A 20,275-nucleotide genomic window follows, 5' to 3' on the forward strand; every position below is an offset into this window, starting at 1 on the left:
TGAACCCCCCACATACACACCCCAGAGTCTTTTACTTTGGTGCAATACACCAACTCCAGTCTAAGTTCTGCTTAGTGTTTTCCTTTCTGATCTTTTTAAAAAATATTTTATTTATTTTATTTTTGAGAGAGATGCAGAGAGAAGAAGAAGAAGAGGAGGAAGTGGAGGAGGTGGAAGAGGAGGAGGAGGAAGAGGAGGAGGAGAGGAGGAGGAGAGGAAAAGGAGGAGGAGGAAAAACAGAGGAGGAGGAAAAAGAGGAGGAGGAAAAAGAGGAGGAGGACCAAAGCACTGCTCAGCTCTGGCTTATGGTGGTTCAGGAGAGTTGAACCTGGGATTTCGGAGACTCAGGCATGAGAGCCTCTTTGCATAACCATTATGCTATCTACTCTGCCCTCTGATCTTATTTTTCAACTTCTGTCTATGAGTGGGATCATCCCATATTCACCCTTCTCTTCCTGGTTTATCTCATTTAACATGATTCCTTCAAGCACCATCCAAGATGGGCTGAAAAAGGTGAAATCACCATTTTTAATCACTCAGTAGTATTTCATTGTGTATATAGACCACAACTTATTCAGCTACTCATTTGTTGTTGGACAACTGCATTGCTTCCAGGTTTTGGCTATTACAAATTATGCTGCTGTGAACACAGGTATACACAGATCTTTTTGGATGGGTGTGTTTGGTTCCTTAGGATCTATCCCCAGGAGAGGAATTGCAGGGTTATAGGGAAGGTACACTTCTGGCCTACGGAGAGTTCTCCAGACTGTTCTCCACAGGGGTTGGACCAATTTACATTCCCACCAGCAGTGCAGGAGGGTTCCTTTGTCCCCACAAATTCTCCAGAATTTGTTGCTCCTGCCTTTTCTGATGTATGACATTCTTACAGGGGTCAAGTGGTATCTCATTGCTGTTTTAGGTATTATCTAAACATTATTGTATTTCCCACCAATATATATATATATATTTTAAAACATGTACATGATTTCACTTGATTATCTAACTGCCAATTACTATGTAAAGTCCCTGGATTGCTACTTTGAAACCACATGGTCAAACTGGTTCACTCTGGTCTTTAAAATTCCTGAAATAGGGACTTGGTGGTGGTGTGCCTGGTTGAGCAAAAATGTTACAGTGGGCAAGGACCTGGGTTCAAGTCCCCAGTCTCCACCTGCAGAGAGAAAGCTTTTCAAGTTGTGAAGCAGGGCTGCAGGTATCTCTTTCTCCCTATTTCCACCTTACCTCTTTATTTCTGTCTCTATCCAATTAATAAATATAGTTTAAAAAAGAATCTCTTTATAAAAAAAGAATTGGAAAGCTTCCAATGGAGGGCATGGGATACAGAACTCTGGTGGTGGGAATCTTGTGGGATTGTATCCCTTTTATTGTATGATCTTATCAATTATTATTAAAGCAATAAAAAATCCTGAAATATCTGGATTCTGAGCAAGGTCAACCAGCCATTTTGGCTACCATATCAGCTGATTCAATTGACTGCAAAGTAATATTATGGACGCTATTGGGAGCATATGTTTTTACAATTGAAAACATAAGCCACCAAGTGATCTTTTTTTTTTTTTTTGGTTATTCATCCTTAAACGAGAAAGCACATACAAATTAAAATTAGTACATTCACATCATTACCATAGTGACAATTCTGCTAAATGAAAAACATGAAAGATACTGATCATAGGTTGTAAATGTTTTTAAAGCACAAATAGCAAAACATGTTTTTATCACAGATTTGTTCTCACTAGGGGTTGGGTTATATTCCAGATGTATGGACAGATTTTTTAATTTTTCTTTTTCAGAAAGCAGAGAAGCAATGTCAAAAAATTATTTTAAAAAGGGCTAATGAAACAGTTTAAATTGATAAGTGAATGTCAATGCAATTCCTTTAGGAACTAAAGATATCCTGAAACTCTTAGTTCACAAAAAAGTAAAAATTGACAATAGTGTAACTCCAAGAGGAGTTTATATGGTTTCAGTCTGATATGACAAGTCAAGGACTTGTCCAGCTGCTGGGAGTACCGTCAGCAGAAAGTCTTCGGTTGTCAGCCCTTCAGGAACTTAGCTGCAAAAGTCTGCCTTGCCCAAGGTCATGATTTCCCAGGTTGGCCCACATCCAGCGATGGCCATCTCAGTCTAACTTAGGACAAATTAAAAGGGCTGCTCTAATTTAAGAACTCTCTGAGGAGCCAGGACTGTCACAGCTCAATATCTGTACATAATCCATAATAAAAACAGTGCCATTTACTTCTTCAAGGGTCATCTTCTCTTAGCCTCATTTCTAACTTTGACAAGAGGTGTAAGAATGCGTTAGCAAGAAGAAGCTGCTGGTACACCAATAACTTTTCCCCTTACTCTTGACTGAATTCTGACCAGCTCCTCTAATGCCTTGTCAGGATGCCCGATCTCTTTTACTTTGCCACCGAACCTTCTGACCTAATCTCTGGCTCTGAGCTTTTAAACTTTGCGTGCTTATTTTGACATATTGTTAGAATTTGTTCTTTGTTTTTGTGGTTATACCCCAAATCTTTAATTCTATAGTGGCTACTGTCATGGCCCAGCCCTTGTGACATAACAAAATTTGGCTTCCTATTTTATTTTACTTGACTCTTGCGTCTGCTTTATTATATACAGGTCAAAGATGACTAAAAAACAGTTGAAATCAGATTAGTCAAATAGAATTAGTTTTACCTTTAAGTGCCAGTTTCCACTTAGATGTAAATGTGGTTCTATCTTTGAAATCTGTGTCAAAATTTTGGCTGAAGGCCATGTACTAAGTATCCGTGGTCTTTCCTCTTTACTACTAGCATGCCGAAAGAGAGATAACTAATACAAATTTAAAAGAAAAAGGGATAAAGGAAATAACATATAGTGGATTATTTATATAGAGTTTATAGTATTGCTTCCTAGATGAGTGATCCAGTGAATAATATTAACATTCTGTTTAAAATGTTTCAGTATCTAGATATCTTTTAAATTTTTCATCAATTTCACAATTTAGTTCTGTTTAATGTCAACAAATTAAATACTACAAAATGTTTATTAAACTGTGAAATAATATATAATGCAAGCACCCATATAATCCATCCATGAAGCTAGCTGAGAATTAAAATATTACTGTCTTAGTAGCTTTGTGGGTGTCCCATTCATTAATTCTTTTCCTCTCTTTCCCCTTAAAATCACCTACCTTACACAAATCAATCTCCATATACCAGTCTCAAATTTTGTATGTTAAATTTCACCTGTTGTCTTGATAAATGTTTGTGTTCATAAAAATAGGCATCATTTATTCCTGCACATATTTGCACTTTAAATTGTATTATTGTATGTATACATATATATATATGTATAGTATATATACATATATATTGTATATATATAGTCATTACATATTGTATGTATATATAGTCACATATATATACATTGTATGTATATATATATTGTGTGTGTATATATATATATATATATATATGTATATATAGTCATTTTATTTCATTTTACCAGCACCATGAACTCTGGCTTCTGCTAGTGCTAGGGACTGGAATTGGGACTTTGGTGCCTCAGGCATGAAAATATTTCTACATAATCACTATGCTATCACCTATGCCTTGCTTTTTTGCTAAGCATTATTCTAATGAAATCTTCTATGCTGCTGAATGGAACTGTAATACATTCATACCATTGCTATATAATAGTTCTTTATTGATTCTCCTCTATTTGGTATACAGAATACATAAGGAAAAAGACAATAAAATTATTTAAACAGCTTTACTAGGTAAATGTCAAGTTGTTTTCCAGATTGATTGTACCAATTGTAATCATTATGTCATATTTTTACTAAAACTTGATAATGTCAGATTTTAGTTTTCCTGCTATTTGGTGTTTACAAATTAATAGATCATGTTATTTTTAATGTTTTTTTTCTTGAATTTGGAACATATTATCCTAATTTATTGGTATGATTTCCTGATTTCTTCTCCAATGAAATATGTTTAAATATTTTCTTTTTTAAAAAGTCTTTGAAAATTTTATTTATTATCTTTATTTATTTGATAGAGACAGCCAGAAATCAAGAAGGTAAGAGGACATGAGGAAATTGAGAGGGAGATAGAAAGAGACACTTCAGCACTGCTTCACTCCCAAAGGTTTCCTCCTGCAGGTGGGGACCAGGGCTGGAACCTGGGTCTTTGTGCACTATAACATGTGTGCACCACCACCAGGCCCTTCTGTTTAAATCTTTCCATTGTTTATTTTCATATGTATATAGAGAGACAGTCTTTTGCCAGTTAGGTATACTGTAAATTTATTTTCACGGTATCTGGTTTGTCCTTTAACTTTATGGGGTGTAATATCGGTGAATTCAGTCACTTGTAGTTAATGCTTTTTGTTTTTTCTACAATAAAATCTATCTCAGTGTCATAGTAATAATATCTGATATTTTTCTAAAACATTTTTGTTTCATCTTAATGTACTTGCTCTAACCTCTTTTATTGACTGACCTTCTTGGTTTCTTAAGGAATTTTTTTTTATCAAGTTTCCATGTACATGTAGGTGCATACAGAATATTCTGTTCTATTGATACCATCTTTACTGTGTACACCCTATATTGTCTTTAAGGATTTTAGTAGGTTTGGTTTCTGGAAAATTAAATTTTCATGTTTTTCCAGGAGTTATTTTTATTATCACAAAAGTTTTTTTTTTAATTTCACAGAGACAAATTGAGGAATATTTAACTACCCCACATAAATTAAGTAGAGTTGAGATAATTAAGATGCTAAAGCTACTTTGTCCTGTCATTGTTCAGCTCTGGCATATCACCAGGGACTGATCCTGGGATCTTTGGTACTTCAGACAAGAAAATCTTCTGCATAAGCTACTGTACTATTTTCCTGGTTAGTATCACATTCTTAATGTGTTTAATATAGATATTTCCCTTCCCTTATGTTATTTTTTTTATCTTTTTGGATCAGATACTAGACAGATACTTTCAGTTTTAGGCAAATAATTCATCAAATACTTTCTCAAAACCTTTATTGTTTGCATAGAATGTTACATTTCATCTGGGCTTTAGAAAGGACTTTGGGGAAACCAGGAAGAAAAGTAATCTTATAGTTGTTTTGGGGATATGTAGGGATGACAATTAATACTACCTCAGCTGGTGTTTAAATAGAGTCCACTAAAGCAACAACAAAAAATCAAGTGATATGACTGTTACATATTGACTTTATTAGCATATTGTGAGGATATAACTATTCAGAAGATTTTATAAATAAAATGAGAGTATAGAAATTATCATTTGAGTTCTAAACAGCATATAAAGTATTAAATGATAAAACCCAACCTGAGTAATCTTTGTTCCAGCAATAAATTTCATAGCTGCTGTTGCTTCTTCTTCAGAAATCAGGAGTCCATCTAAATGAGTAAGAGTTTTTAATCTGCCAACAACACTCAGCCTTAACGTGGCTGGCTTGAGGAAAATAAAAAAATAATAACTTTTACAAAAATACAACATATGCTACGGGGTGGGAAATGTTTTCTTATTACTTCCCATATAACTCAAATTATATATCCTTTCATTTTATACATGTAAAAATAAATATTTAACTTAAAACTTTTTAAATTAAATTGTATTTAAGACTTAATCTGCTTTTATAAGGTGAATGGTTTTACTCTTATAAATGGGGAGAATTCCTGTTAAGGGAGAATAACCTGTTAAGAAGTGACAGTGTTAAAAGTTGTTCAAAGAAAAACTGCAGTACTTCTTTATCTAGATTAACAGCTAGTCAGTTCCATGTGTGATTCAATATGAATCTCCAGCCTTTGTTATCTAGTTTGACCACAAGGGGGTAGCTGTACTATGAATAATCAAGAGGTCTGTTATTCTTACAAAAAAATAATTTTCAATTTTACTGAGCAAAGAGGGAGAACAACATAGTAATATGACTAATTTCATAGAACCAACCAAGGCATATCCCATTTTAAAATGTTGAACACAGCTTTACTTATCTACTTTGAAAAACAAGAGAAGAATCCTTGAAATTACAAACTCAGGACTTTTTCTAAATATTTGGAGATAACCTTAATTGTTGATACAAAAATTTCTTAGAATAAGTCTAGATATTTCTATAATGAGGAAAAAATAGTGGGGGCTAGGTGGTGGCATACCTGGCTGAGAGCATATGTTACCAAACCCAAGGACTCAGGTTCAAGTCCCCAGTACCTATCTGCAGGTAAATCAGTGCTACAGGATTTCTCTTTCTCTCTTCCTATCTATCTCCCCCTTCCCTCTCAGTTTCTCTTTGTTCCTATCCAAAATAAATTAAAAAAGAAAAAGCAGTGTTCAAATTTCTGTTTATAATAGAGCATGAGATTTTATAATTCAGATTTATGAGAGGAGGTAACATGTCTAAAATATAGAACAAATATATATAGATATATATTTAATTTTGTTTGTCAATGAGAAAGAGAGGGACACAGAAAGATAGAGAACCAGAGCATCACTCTGATGTATGTGGTCCTAGGGATAAAACTCAGGATCTCATGCTTAAGAGTCTAACACCTTTAATGATGACTTTTTAGTCACTACCAGGCCACCCCATCACCTGGGACCCTAGTTAGGGAGTCCTGGGATTCCCACACAGACATGATGGGCCTAGACCTCTAACAGATGCTTTTCACCACTGTCACTCGTCATCTCCATCAGGAACAAAACAATCGACCCCTCTGTGGGCCCCTATTGGACCTGGCCCTCAATGTGGATCAACAGTGGTAGGGAATGTTCCATTCTCCAAAGGGAGGTTGGACAACATACTCTACCTACTACCAGAGGAAGATAGGTCCTGAAATAAGTGCAGCCTGTAATGTTCCTAACTGTGATCACAGAATGTGAGCTCAGCTCTATAGGGATGCAGAGGTTATATAGGCTCTTGTGCTGAATATAGTCCTCAATTCAAATAGATGGGTTTACAGTTAGCAATATTTATATACTTTCCCATATTTGGGAGCTACTCTCTTCCCTTATGCAGCTTTCTAGACATTTTTCCAACATGATACCATCTCTGCAGATAATAATAACCTGGGCCCACCTGCATATTAGCTGTCAGGCTCAAGCAAAAACTAGTAAAGTCATGGGCCCTTGGAATATACCTAAAATAGAACTACTATCCTTTTCCAAAACGGAGACCCGAAATCTTCATCTGCAATATTCTTGCTTTTAGATCTATGATTAGTCAACAATTTATTTTACTTTATATCTTAATGCTTTTTCTGCCACCAGGTTCCAGATGATACCATGATGGCAACCTGGGCAGATGGCCAGTCTTCCTGGGTAGACGACCCCACCGTATATCCTAGAGCCCTGCCTCCCCAGATCCTTGCCCCATTAGGGAGAGAGACAGGCTGGGAGTATGGATCAACCTGCCAATGCCCATGTTCAACGGGGAAGCAGTTACAGAAACCAGACTTTCCACTTTCTGCACCCTATAATGACCCTGGGTCCATACTCCCAGAGGGATAAAGAATAGGGAAGCTATCAAGGGAGGGGATTGGATATGGAGTTCTGGTGGTGGGAATTGTATGGAATTGTACCCCTCCTATCCTGTAGTCTTGTTAATATTTCCATTTTATTATCAGTATTCTTTTTTTTTTTGTTTTAAGATTTTATTTATTTATTAACAAGAAAGATAGGAGGAGACAGAGAAAGAACCAGACATCACTCTGGTACATGTGCTGCCGTGGATTGAACTCAGGATCTCATGCTTGAAAGTTCAATGCTTTATTCATTGCGCCACCTCCCGGGCCACAATATTTCCATGTTATAAATAACAATAAAATAGTCTAACACCATATTCACTGTGCTACTCCTGGGTGGAAAGACCCTATAATTCAAAGTACAATTGTAGGGTATTTTTCTCTGTCATAGATTAGGATGTATATAAACCTGACCTTTAACACTATCTCTTGTCTATATACTATTATTCTTGGTTTCTAAATCTCAGTGCAGTAGCACTCTAGCACGCCAGCTGTCTAACTCTCCAGAGGTTTGTAAATGCAGTGATACCTAACACTCTAAAAGTTACAAAAACCTCAAATTATTGATTGTTACAAATGAAACCTGATATTAAATCACGGGTTTTTCTTTATTGTAGACATCTCATATATTTGATTACTACACTAAACTCAACTTATAAAAAACTGAAGATTCCTAATGAAGCAAAAACTATCATTTATTACCGTAATTCCTTGAAAATAATACTTGGCAGTAAATAGCATGAATGATACAACTTTAAATGAAACATAGATAGTTTTGCCTATGTCTAGCATTAAGAAAATGACTGGGAAATAAAAACCATTGCTTTATAAACAAACCTAGTGTATACCTTTTGCCATGGATTATGTCGAATATCAAGAGTAACAAGACTTGTGGTATGCTTGCACAACATGTTTATTTCATCACCAGATTTCTTTAGTTGATTCCAACTCAAGTCTAAGTGTTTTAGTTTCATAAGACCTCTAAATCCCTCAAGGGTTATCACATGATTATGACTTGCGTCCAGATATTCAAGGTTATACTGCAATACATACAAACAGAAGTGATGCTAAAAGAAACATGGTTTGTACTTGAATAGTTCTTTTCTCTACAGTTCTCTGTGTATTTTACATGCTTCTTGGTATTTTCTCACAGAGAACCTAAACAGTAGTTATGCTGCAGGAATATCTGTATTATCCTGAAGAGCTACAGGTATTTTATTTAGTCATGCACTTTTAATTTTCATTTCACTCTGTAGTGACATAAACTGACAATGTTGCTCTCATTAGAAAGAAAAGAAAGATAAACTGGTGAGATAATTTGTCCCCAGTTAGGAGGAACCATATTCCTTAACATCAAGGTTCCTGGTACATACCATTGGGTGCACAATTAGCTTTACAGAAAATGTTTATTCTTAGCATTAGAAATATATTGGATTTTATTTTTAAGGCATGTTCTTTAATAATTTTTAATTATCATTAAGAAATATTTTTAAATAATTTGAACAATTATAGTGAACATTAAAATAACATATAGTTATTATTAGAAAACTTAAAAATAGTATATAATAGGAAACATAATTCTATTGTTCATAAAGAACCACCAAAACCACTTTACCATACAAATACAAATCTATTTAATTATAAAAATGTATTTATTATAATAGAAAGAAATCCAGCAAGAGAGCAGGGAGAGAGGAAGAGAGAACGAGAGACACCTGTTGTACTGCTTCACTGCTCGTGAAGCTTCCCCCCTGCAGCTGGGGACTGGAGCCTCAAACCAGGGTTCTCACACATGGTAAATTGTATGCTTTGCCATTTGCACTACTGCCCAGCCTCATGTTTTTCTTATGTAACACTTTATTTATTTATTTGTTTATATTGCCACCAGGGCTATCACTGGGGTTCGGTGCCTGCAAGACAAATCCACCACTCCTGACAGTCATTTCCCCCCCCCTTTTTTTTTTTTTTAAATTCCTTCTATTTTATTTGATAGGACAGAGAGAAATTGAGAAGGGAAAGGGAGATTGAGTACAAATCTTGTACTCTGCAGGTAGGGGGTAGAGGCTCAAACCCAGGTGTACAGTCAACCAGATGTACCACTCTCAGGCACACCTAAAACATAATTTATAAAAATGTGTATCACTTTAACACATTTTAAATCATTATTATTCAAGATAATACTTTTTCTTTTTTGTCTTCATTGGGGCTTCATCTTTCCAGACTTACATTAGTTCTCCAAGAGAAAGAGGTTGAGGTAGCAGTAGAGGTAGAAGTGGAGGTAGACCTAGAGAAGCAAAGAGAAAGACACCACAGCACCAAAGCTTTCTTTCAGAGAGCTTGGCTTGAACCTGTATTCTAAATCTATAACCTAGTATCCTGAGAATCAGGATTCCTGATTTGGTAGGGGAAAAGGACATAGATTTGAGTAAAAGGAAAAGGTTGAGATAAAAGATTTTAAGTCTTCAACTAAATTGGAAATATTAATAAATGTTCACAAAATTACTTTTAGCTATATCTATACATATGTACACATATATCTGTATGTATAGTCACACAAAGACACACACACACACACACACACACATACATCCTATACAACCCCTTCCTAGTAACAAATTCTGTGGAAAGATCTACAAAAATGACCAAACCAAATTGTAGTACTGAAATATTACTTCTTTCTTTTTTTAAAAAAATTTTTATTTTTTAAATTTATTTATTCCCTTTTGTTGCCCTTGTTGTTTTATTGTTGTAGTTATTATTATTGTTGTCATTGTTGGATAGGACAGAGAGAAATGGAGAGAGGAGGGGAAGACAGAGAGGAGGAGAGAAAGATAGACACCTGCAGACCTGCTTCACCGCCTGTGAAGCGACTCCCCTGCAGGTGGGGAGCCGGGGTTCGAACCGGGATCCTTATGCCGGTCCTTGTGCTTTGCGCCACCTGCGCTTAACCCACTGCACTACAGCCCGACTCCCATATTACTTCTTTCTAAAGAAACTGGGAACCTTTAAGAAATGGCTAATGCCATATCTGCAACAAAAATATACCAAATGTGCATGGAACAAATTTTTTATTTTAGGTGGCAAAGAAGCTATGAAAAATCACAAAGATCATGGCAAAAGGAACTAACTTTAAGATGTCCCTATTGTCTAAGAATGAGATAATTTGAACTTTAATCTTGATAATTGCAATGGTTTGGAAAAACCAAACTATTGTGCTAGGGATATAACTTTGCATGATGAGACTATTAGAATAAATGAAAGAAGAGTATTACTATAGCTGTTAATACTAAGACCTAGGGCGATTAAGCAAAGTAACAGATCCCTCCAAATGATAGAAGAAGCCTTAATGCAGGCCTTTCATAAGATTGCAAGGAGGTACAGCATGAACAATATTTGAGAATAATGCTATATTCCGAAGAGGTGTATGTCAATGACCTGGGGCCCATGGAAACAGGGAATTCTGAGCTACATTTCTGGAACCACATTATCTAATTATTTTTGTTGTATGATCAGTAATTAGCAAAGCAAAGGCCAGAGAAGGTCTATGCCTATGTTCATATGTGCACTACTGTATCATATTATTATGTCATATAGCAAACATGAGTCAAATAATATCTATATATGTGACATTCAAGTAGAAAGTTCAAAGCATGGGGAATGAAAGAAGAGATAATGAACAGATGGGGAGTACTGGTAGCATTCAAGGTGAAGAGGTAAATGAGAAAATAAAGATGTAGTAAGGACACACAGGAAGAGAACTAGAATGAGAAAACAACAGCAGAGGAGAATGGAATGACATATTCTAAAGGCCATTTAAAAAACAAGTCTAAAGTATTTTAACATGTTTATTTTCAAGCAGATAGAAATTAGATATGATCACAGGTGCATATTTGATCTGCAAACTGAAAACTAAAGATCTTTATTAAAGAAGGTAAAAACATATGTATGCATAATTATTATTATATTACTATTACTATTATTACTTTTCCACTAAAATCATCACTGGGGCTCCATACCTATTCACTTCTACTACTTTTCTTTAATTTTAATTTTTTTAAAAAAATTTTCCCTTTTGTTGTTCTTATTGTTTACTGTCGCCGTTGTTGTTACCATTGGTGTTGTTATTGCTGTCATCGTTGTTGGATAGGATAGAGAAAAATCGAGAGAGGAGAGGAAGACACAGAAGGGGAAAGAAAGACAACTGCAGACCTGCTTCATGGCTTGTGAAGCAAACCCCCTGCAACTGGGGAGCCGGGAGCAGGAACCAGGATCCTTATGCCAGCCCATGGCTTTCTGCCACGTGTGCTTAACTCGCTACGCCACCGCCCACTTCTACTACTTTTAACTGACTTTTTTTTTGGGGGGGGGAGTGTTTAATCTCAAATGTGATAGAGATAAGATTATAATTACAAAATGTTTATCCATTAAACTTTATCAATGACATTCTCCAAAAACAATAATTTTATTTTACTTGAATAATTTTAAAAGGCCAGTTCTTACCAAATGGTATACCTCATCTAAACAAGTAAATTCATTAAAGCTGATAGTAAGTTTTCGAAGTCCGGTTAACTTTGAGAGATCTCTCAATTTACTCAAGCTATTTCCATGTAAATTCAGACTCTGAAATACAATAAAAATAAGGCACACTGTATTTGACATAATTATTGAAATAACACTGAGATTCAAGAAAATGAGTATAAGATATGATTTTAAAAGGTATAGTTTAGGGAGTGGGGCTGTAGCGCAGCGGGTTAAGTGCACATGGCACAAAGCAAGGACCAGCAGAAGGATCCTGGCTCGAGCCTCCTGCTCCCCACCCGAAGGGTAGTCACTTCACAGGCAGTGAAGCAGGTCTGCAGGTATCTATCTTTCTCTCCCTCTCTCTGTCTTCCCCTCCTCTCCCCATTTCTTTCTGTCCTATCCAACAACGATGACATCAATAACAACAACAATAAAAACTACAACAACAATAAAAAGACAACAAGGACAACAAAAGGGAAAATTTTAAAAAAAGGTATAGTTTATAATATTATCATGGACTCTTTTCTTGATTAACTTGATTTTCTACCTGGTTGAAGTTTATTAATAACTGGCACTAGAGGCCAGGTGGTGGCTCCCATGGGAGAGCACACATGATACAATGTGAAAAAACATGGGTTCAAGACCCGGGGGTCCAATCCAAGGGCCAAATTCTAATATAGAAATTGTTGTAGATACTGCTCTCTGGATCCTAGGCCACATAAAAATGAATGCTATTACATTATTATATCTAGGGGAGACCCTGATGTCTACATATTTTTTGTCTTTAGACAACGTTACTGTGAATGGTATCAAACGAAGATTGTATTTATGTATAATCTACAAAATAAACAGTACAAAATGTGTTACTACAACTGAGTATTCGTAAGAAAAGTGTTGTATGAGAGCTGGTGATGTGACTCAGTGATAGAGAACATGGTTTTCATGTGTGAGGCACTAGGTTGAAACCCAAGCACTGCACAAGAAGAAAAACAAAAATAAATAAGGGCTGTGTGGTGGTGCACCAGACTGAATACACATGTTACAATGTGCAAGGACCTGGGTTTTAGCCCCTAGTCCCCACCTGCAGGGGGAAAACTTCACAAGTCGTGAAGGAGTGCCATAGGTATTTATTTCTCTCCCCCATATTCCCCCTTTCCTGTTGCTTTCTCTCAGTCTCTCTCTAACCAATAAATAAATAAAAATATATTTAAAAACAGATCATAAATGAATCAACAGTGCCGCACTATCTTCTCTTTCATAACAAAAATATGTAGTATGATAAGATCAGATGTCTATCTTCCAAACCTGTTTGTTCATTCACCACTGCTATCTTGTATATTATGGCATGGATTAAACTAAATTCCTGATTGGGAATAGCAAATATATTTCTAATAGCTGTCAAAACTTAACCAAAATTGCTAGTAGGGGCCATTTTATTGCATCAGTTTATTATCTGTTTACATTTTTAGGTGGAGACAGAGAGACAGTAAGAAAGTAAAAGAGACCATAGCCACTTGTGCTTCCTTAAATTCCTTTGGGGCTGAGCTTAAACCTGCATTGCTAATTTGGCAAAGCAGAACACTAACAAAGTGAGCTATTTCGCTGGCATGGGACTAGTTTATTTTACAGGTATCATCCATATTCAGTTGAATTCATAGACTTCCTTATGGATCTGTTTGGCAGTGCTTCACAATCTAACAGATATTATTGATGACCCCCTTCCACTTTTCCATATATTTGACACTAGAAATGTTTCTCAAGCCAGTTGCTCAATTCTATTACCACTACTGATACCTATTATGTAGTCAGACTACTATGTGGTCCTTGGACTACCATGATAATATCTACTAGAGTTCCAGACCATTAGTTGGACTTTATCTAAATCCATATTCAAATTGACAAAATATTAAGGCCTCATATGATAGATTCTATTTACAAATTTAAAATTACTGTCCCCAAATTTTACTCTTAATACTCACCACGATATGACTGTAAATGCTAGTCTTGGCAAGGGAAAGTATTGTTTTATCATCCAAACTAAGAAGTTTTGGTCTGGACTTGATTCTAGGATCCATTTTTAAAATTTCATCATCAAGTTTCAAATCCTGGGACAATAATGATCCTTCTGAATTTTTTTTACTCTCTTCTATTATGATATTATTGAATGAAGAAAATAAAGAATGAGCCTTGACCTAAAAATGTTAAAAATTTGGTTGCTGTATTTATCAATAACAAGAGATGGGATATATAAAAAATCAATTAGCTTTTTTCAATTATATAGTAATATCTATGAATATCAGAATGCTTTAGAAAATCTACCTAGAAAGTAGATTAAAATTAAAAGCTGAAAGCATGTATTTCTCTCCTTCCACTAAAAGTCCTACAAAACATGCAAAAACATAATTTTAAAATATTTTGCAAAAGTGGAAAACTTAACAATAATAGGTTAATATTCATTAGACATAAATCAGAATTTAATTACTTATAAGCACATTAATGTAGCTTACAATTAAAAGCAGACATAGACAATAACCATTTTGAAGAGAAGATCCATAGAAACTTGATGTTCAGAGTGAACAAGTAAAATAGCAGAATGTTTTAGGTATTTCTCAGGCAATTAATTATGGTATGAATGAGTAGAAACAACCTAAACAAACAGAATTCATTCTAGAAAAAAATAGTTCCACAAGTTAATTTTTAAATCTAGGAGAATAAAGCATCTGCCATACATGATTAAGCTACTATGGAGAAAAAGTAATTTAAACACTACTATGTCATGATAAGAACAATTTGTAAAATCAAAATGCAGTGTGATAGGACTACTTAAATTCAGTAAATGTTCTGGGAAACTAAAAGATTATGGCAGTAAATCAAACTAAGCAACTGTGTCCTCAGTGATGTCTTTGGGAACTTGACACTGACAAGAAGATAAACAAAAGCAAAAAATAAACAAATGAAAATACATCATGCTTAGTGGGAGAAAATATTCACACATCTTATATTGGACAACTAGTTGATATCCAAGATAGATAAAGAACTTACACAACTCAACAATAAAAAGAAATCTCAGGAGACTTCTGGGAGGCGTGGCCATGGAATAACTGAGACCACATCACCTCTCCTCCCAAAACAACAAATAAATACAAGATACCCAACTGAAGTCATAATATACCGCTGAAAGTTCTGTAGATTCTCAGGTGGGTGCTCACGTGCGGTTAGAGCGAAAAGGGGCGCGGGCACAGGTTGAAGAACAGCAAAGTCAAATCAGAGCTCGGCAGTGTGGGCACTGAGCCTTGCCATTTTGGCGATTTCATTTTAAGCACAACAAGCAAGTAACATTGTTCCTACTGTCAGAAGAAAAGAGACAGGGGCTTAAAACCTCTCAGTCTTTGACTCAGGTGGGGCTTTAGTATTCTGAATTCAAGGCAATGATACAACATAAAACAGGGCATTTGTAACCACAAGACAGCCCAAAGCAAAGCCTCCTCCCTCCTTCCACACAAGCAAGAGAAACCTAGAGATCACAATAGCACCTGCCGGCCATTGATAACCAGCACAAAAAATGTGCAAGCAGAGAAACAGAACTAAACAGCTAACTATGCCATATCAGCCAGACAGAAATGAGACAGGAAATCCAAGGAATTACAGATTTAAAGAGACTCTCAGAGATAGACTATACAGAGCTCATTATAAGGGCTCTCCAAGAATTTAAGCAAAAATTAAAAGAGCATGTTACTATGGAATTAAAACGCATGAAAGATGAACTTACAACAGAGATCACTAAGTTCTTGAAAGAACTTCAGTCAGAACTCCAGGGAGTAAAAAGACACCGTAACTACAACCAATGCTCAGGTAGAAGGCTTAGCAAATATATCCACACATTCAGAAGAAACAATCTCCAGTCCAGAAGATACAGCCAGGCCCCTCTTTCAATTCAAAGATGAGGGAGAGGAATGGTTTAGAAAGACTAAAACCTCCTCTGTGAAAGTGCAGACTCCATCAGAAGGTAAGAGTGATAGGTATATGTGAAGAAGAGGACAAGGACAAAGACCCAGAGACCCTTTTCAGAGCAACTTTCGCTGGGAACTTCCCTCACATAGGAAAGCATCAGAACATTCTCATCCAAGAGGCAGAATAGCTGCATGGCTGCGTAGTATTGCATTGTGTATATATACCACAACTTTCTCAGCCACTCATCTGTTGTTGGGCATCTGGGTTACTTCCAGATTTTAGCTATTACGAATTGTGCTGCTATGAACATAGGTGTACACATTTCTTTTTGGTTGGGTATTAAAGACTCCTTGGAGAGGAGTTATCGGGTCATATGGAAGGTCCATGTCTAGCCTTGTGAGAGTTCTCCAGACTGCTCTCCACAGAGGCTGGACCAATTGACATTCCCACCAGCAGTGCAGAAGGGTTCCTTTGTCCCCACAGACTCTCCAGTATTTGTTGTTGTTGTCCTTTTTGATGTATGCCATTCTTACAGGAGTGAGGTGGTATCTTGATGGTGTCTTTATTTGCATTTCTTTGACAATCAGCTACCCGGAGCAATTTTTCATGTGTTTGTTAGCCTTTTGGATCTCTTCTTTAGTGAATGTTCTGGTCATATCCTCTGCCCATTTTTGGACGGGGTCATTTGCTTTTTTGTCGCTAAGTTTGCTAAGCTCTTTGTATATTTTGGTGATTAGTCTCTTGACTGATGTATGGCATGTGAAGATCTTCTCCCATTCTGTGAGGGGTCTCTTGTTTGTGTAATAGTTTCTTTGGCTGTGCAGAAGCTTTTCAATTTGATGTAATCCCATTGATTTGTTCCTACTTTAGTCTTCCTTGCAATTGGGTTTGTATCATCAAAGATGTCCTTTAAGTTTAGGTGGAAAAGTGTTCCACCAATGTTTTCCTCTAAGTATTTGATAGTTTCTGGTCTAGCATCCAGGTCCTTGATCCATTTGGAGTTGACTTTTGTTTCTGGTGAGATAAAGTGGTTCAGTGTTGGGTAGTTGCCATCTCCCCCTGGCTTCTTCTTATCCATATGGCTATATAGGGATTTACTGATCCAAAGGTTTGGTCTATTTACATAAATCACTTTTACATAAAGCACTCCAGGGCATTGGTGGTTCAGTTATAGGATTCTCGCCTGTTCCGCCCCCTCCTTGTCACACTCTGATTTTCACCAGTCACTTTTCTCTCCACCCTCTCTATATCACATCCTGTTTCCACCCTACTTGGAGAGTATAAAAACAGCTGCTCTTCTGATTAAAGACACTTGGAAATTGCTTTCCGGCTCCGAGAGTTCCAGAGTGTATCTCCTGCGGAAGTTGGTGCAGCACGCGTTCCTGATCCCTCTCCCACACAGCAGCCTAGATCAGCTCCAGTTGAGTTCTCTCCAACCCAGAGAGCACTAGCTCGGGAAGAAGTACCCTCAGGCTATCCCGGCAGTTCAGTTTCATTCTCCTGCATGTTTCAACCCAGTTTTCCCAGCACCATTTATTGAAGAGAGCTTCCTTCCTCCATTTAATACATTGGCCCCCTTATCAAAGATTAGACGTCCATAGGTGTGGGGGTTTAGTTCTGGGCCTTCAATTCTGTTCCATTGGTCTGTGTGCCTATTTTTGTTCCAGTACTAGGCTGTTTTGATTATGATGGCCTTATAATATAGTTTGATCTGGGAGTGTGATGCCTCCATATCTGTTTCTTTTCCTCAAGATTGTTTTGGCAATTCTGGGTGTTTTCTGGTTCCAGATAAATGATTGCAGTTTATGTTCTATTCTCTTAAAGAAGCTTGGTGGAACTTTGATGGATATTGCATTAAATTTGTATATGGCTCTGGGGAGAATATTCATTTTGATGATATTAATTCTTCCAATCCATGAGCATGGGATGTCTTTCCATTTCTTGGTATCATTTTCTATTTCCTTGAATAGTGACTCATAGTTTTCAGTATACAAGTCTTTCACTTCTTTGGTCAGCATTATTCCTAGGTATTTTATTGATTTTGCTGCAACAGTGAATGGGAGTGATTTCTGGATGTCTTCTTCAGATTTAGTGTTTGCATAAAGAAATGCCACTGATTTTTGTACATTGATTTTGTAGCCTGACACCTTGCTATATTGCCTAATAACTTCCAGTAGTTTTCTGCTGGATTCTTTAGGTTTTTCTATGTATACTATCATATCATCTGCAAATAGTGAGAGCTTGACTTCTTCCATTCCAATGTGTAGTCCTTTGATTCCTTTCTCTTGCCTGATTGCTATGGCAAGAACTTCCAATACTATGTTGAAGCGTAATGGTGATAGTGGACAGCCCTGTCTAGTCCCCAATCTGAGGGGGAATGCTTTCAGTTTCTGTCCATTGAGTAAGATGCTGGCTGTAGGTTTGCTATATATGGACTACACTATCTTGAGGAATTTCCCATCTATTCCCATTTTTTGTAGAGTTTTGAGCATGAATAGGTGTTGGATTTTTTCAAAGGCTTTCTCTGCATCTATTGAGATAATCATGTGGTTTTGGGCTTTGCTTTTATTGATGTGGTGAATGACATTGATTGACTTACGTATGTTGAACCAGTCTTGCATTCCTGGGACAAATTCCACTTGGTTGTGATGAACAATCTTCTTGATATACTGCTGTATCCTCTTGGCCAGGATCTTGTTTAATATTTTGGCATCTATGTTCATCAGAGATATTGGTCTATAGTTTTTCTTTTTTGTTCTGTCCTTATCTGCTTTTGGCTCAAGGGTAATGTTGGCTTCATAGAAGGTGGAAGGGAGTGTTCCTGTTTCTTCGATCCTGTGGGAAAGCTTTAGAAGTATGGATAATAACTATTTCCCGAAGGTTTTGTATAATTCGTTTGTGAAGCTATCTGGTCCAGGACTTTTGTTGTTGGGAAGATGTTGTTTTGATTTTGTCTGTGATTGGTGCATTTAGGTTTTGTAGTTTTCTTGGTTCAGTTTTGGAAGGGCATATGTTTCTAGGATTTCTTCCAGATTCTCTAGCTTGGTGGCCTATAGTTCTTTGTAGAAGTTTTGCATGATTTCCTGGATTTCTGTGGTGTCAGTTGTGATATCTCCTCTCATTTACAATTCTATTTATTTGAGTCTTTTCCTTTTTTTTTTTTTTAGTGAGTCTGGCTAGTGGTTTTCAATCTTGTTTAATTTTTCAAAGAACCAACATTTGGCTTCATTGATCATTTGTATGGTTCTATTATTTTCTATGTTGTTTATTTCTGCTCTAATTTTATTGATTTCCATCCTTCTGGTTGCTTTAGGGTTCCTTTGTTCCTCTTCCTCTAAGTCCTTAAGGCATGCAGTAAGGTCATTTATTTGAGCTTTTTCTTGTTCTCTAATATGTGATTGTATGGCTATGAGTTTCTCTTTTAGTACTGCTTTAGCTGTGTCCCAAATATTTTGATAGCTTGTGTCTTCATTTTCATGTTTCTAGGAACATTTGAATTTTTTGCTTGTCTCTCTGACCCAGCAGTTCTTAAGCAGTATGTTGTTGAGTTTCCAAAAATCTTTGACTTTTAGTAATTTTCTGTTTGTTGTTAAATGTTAGCTTTACTCCACTATGGTCTGAGAAGATACTTGGGATGATTTGAATGCTCTTGAATTTGTTGATACTGTCTTTGTGACCTAGCATGTGGTCTCTCCTTGAGGATGTGATGTGTGGATTTGAATAGAATGTGTACTCCAGTTTTTTGGGGTGAAAAACTGAAAATGTCCAGGAGGTCTAGTCTGTCCATCTCTTCATTTAATTCTCATTTGTTGATTCTTTGCTTTGTAGATCTGTCTAAGTGTGAGAGTGGGGTGTTAAAATCTCCCACCATTCTTGTATTACTATTGATGTATTTTTGTAGTTCTTTCAGTAGGTGTTTGATGTATTTAGATGGTCCTTCATTGGGTGCATAGATATTAATAATCATTAAATCTTCTTGGTTGATTGATCCTCTAATCATTATGTAATGGCCTTGCCTATCTTTTATTACTTTATTTAATTTAAAGTCTATTGTGTCAGAGATGAGAATGGCTATTCCTGCCTTTTTTGTGGTTCATTAGACTGTATGATAGTCTTCCATCCTTTCACTTTAAGTCTCTTTTGTCTTGTTGGGTCAGATGGGATTCTCAGATTTATAAATACAAAAAAGACCAATGCCAAAGCAAATTATTGTGAAACTATCAAAAGTCAACAACAAGGAAAATTTTTTGCTGGCTGCTAGGGA

General features: G+C 36.2%; 2 protein-coding genes across 8 annotated transcripts in view; both read right to left on the reverse strand.

Moving 5' to 3' along the window:
• The window catches only part of LRRC9 (leucine rich repeat containing 9), a 96,890-nt gene that overhangs the window by 32,194 nt on the left and 44,421 nt on the right, over window positions 1-20,275 (reverse strand). For all 7 annotated transcript variants that reach the window (XM_016186492.2, XM_060174875.1, XM_060174877.1 and 4 more), the window contains 5 exons: window positions 14,040-14,252; window positions 12,040-12,159; window positions 8,388-8,579; window positions 5,351-5,476; window positions 2,701-2,835 (listed from right to left, as the gene is read on the reverse strand). In XM_016186492.2, the coding sequence (XP_016041978.2) occupies window positions 2,701-2,835; window positions 5,351-5,476; window positions 8,388-8,579; window positions 12,040-12,159; window positions 14,040-14,252 (786 nt within the window). The remainder of the gene's footprint in view (window positions 1-2,700; window positions 2,836-5,350; window positions 5,477-8,387; window positions 8,580-12,039; window positions 12,160-14,039; window positions 14,253-20,275) is intronic.
• The window catches only part of JKAMP (JNK1/MAPK8 associated membrane protein), a 415,429-nt gene continuing 405,412 nt past the window's right edge, over window positions 10,259-20,275 (reverse strand). The window contains exon 8 of the transcript XR_009545311.1: window positions 10,259-10,525. The gene's annotated coding sequence lies outside the window, so the exon portion shown is untranslated. The remainder of the gene's footprint in view (window positions 10,526-20,275) is intronic.

The sequence above is a fragment of the Erinaceus europaeus genome, chromosome 16 (assembly GCF_950295315.1).
Source record: "Erinaceus europaeus chromosome 16, mEriEur2.1, whole genome shotgun sequence".
In the NCBI taxonomy this organism is placed as follows: Eukaryota; Metazoa; Chordata; class Mammalia; order Eulipotyphla; family Erinaceidae; genus Erinaceus; species Erinaceus europaeus.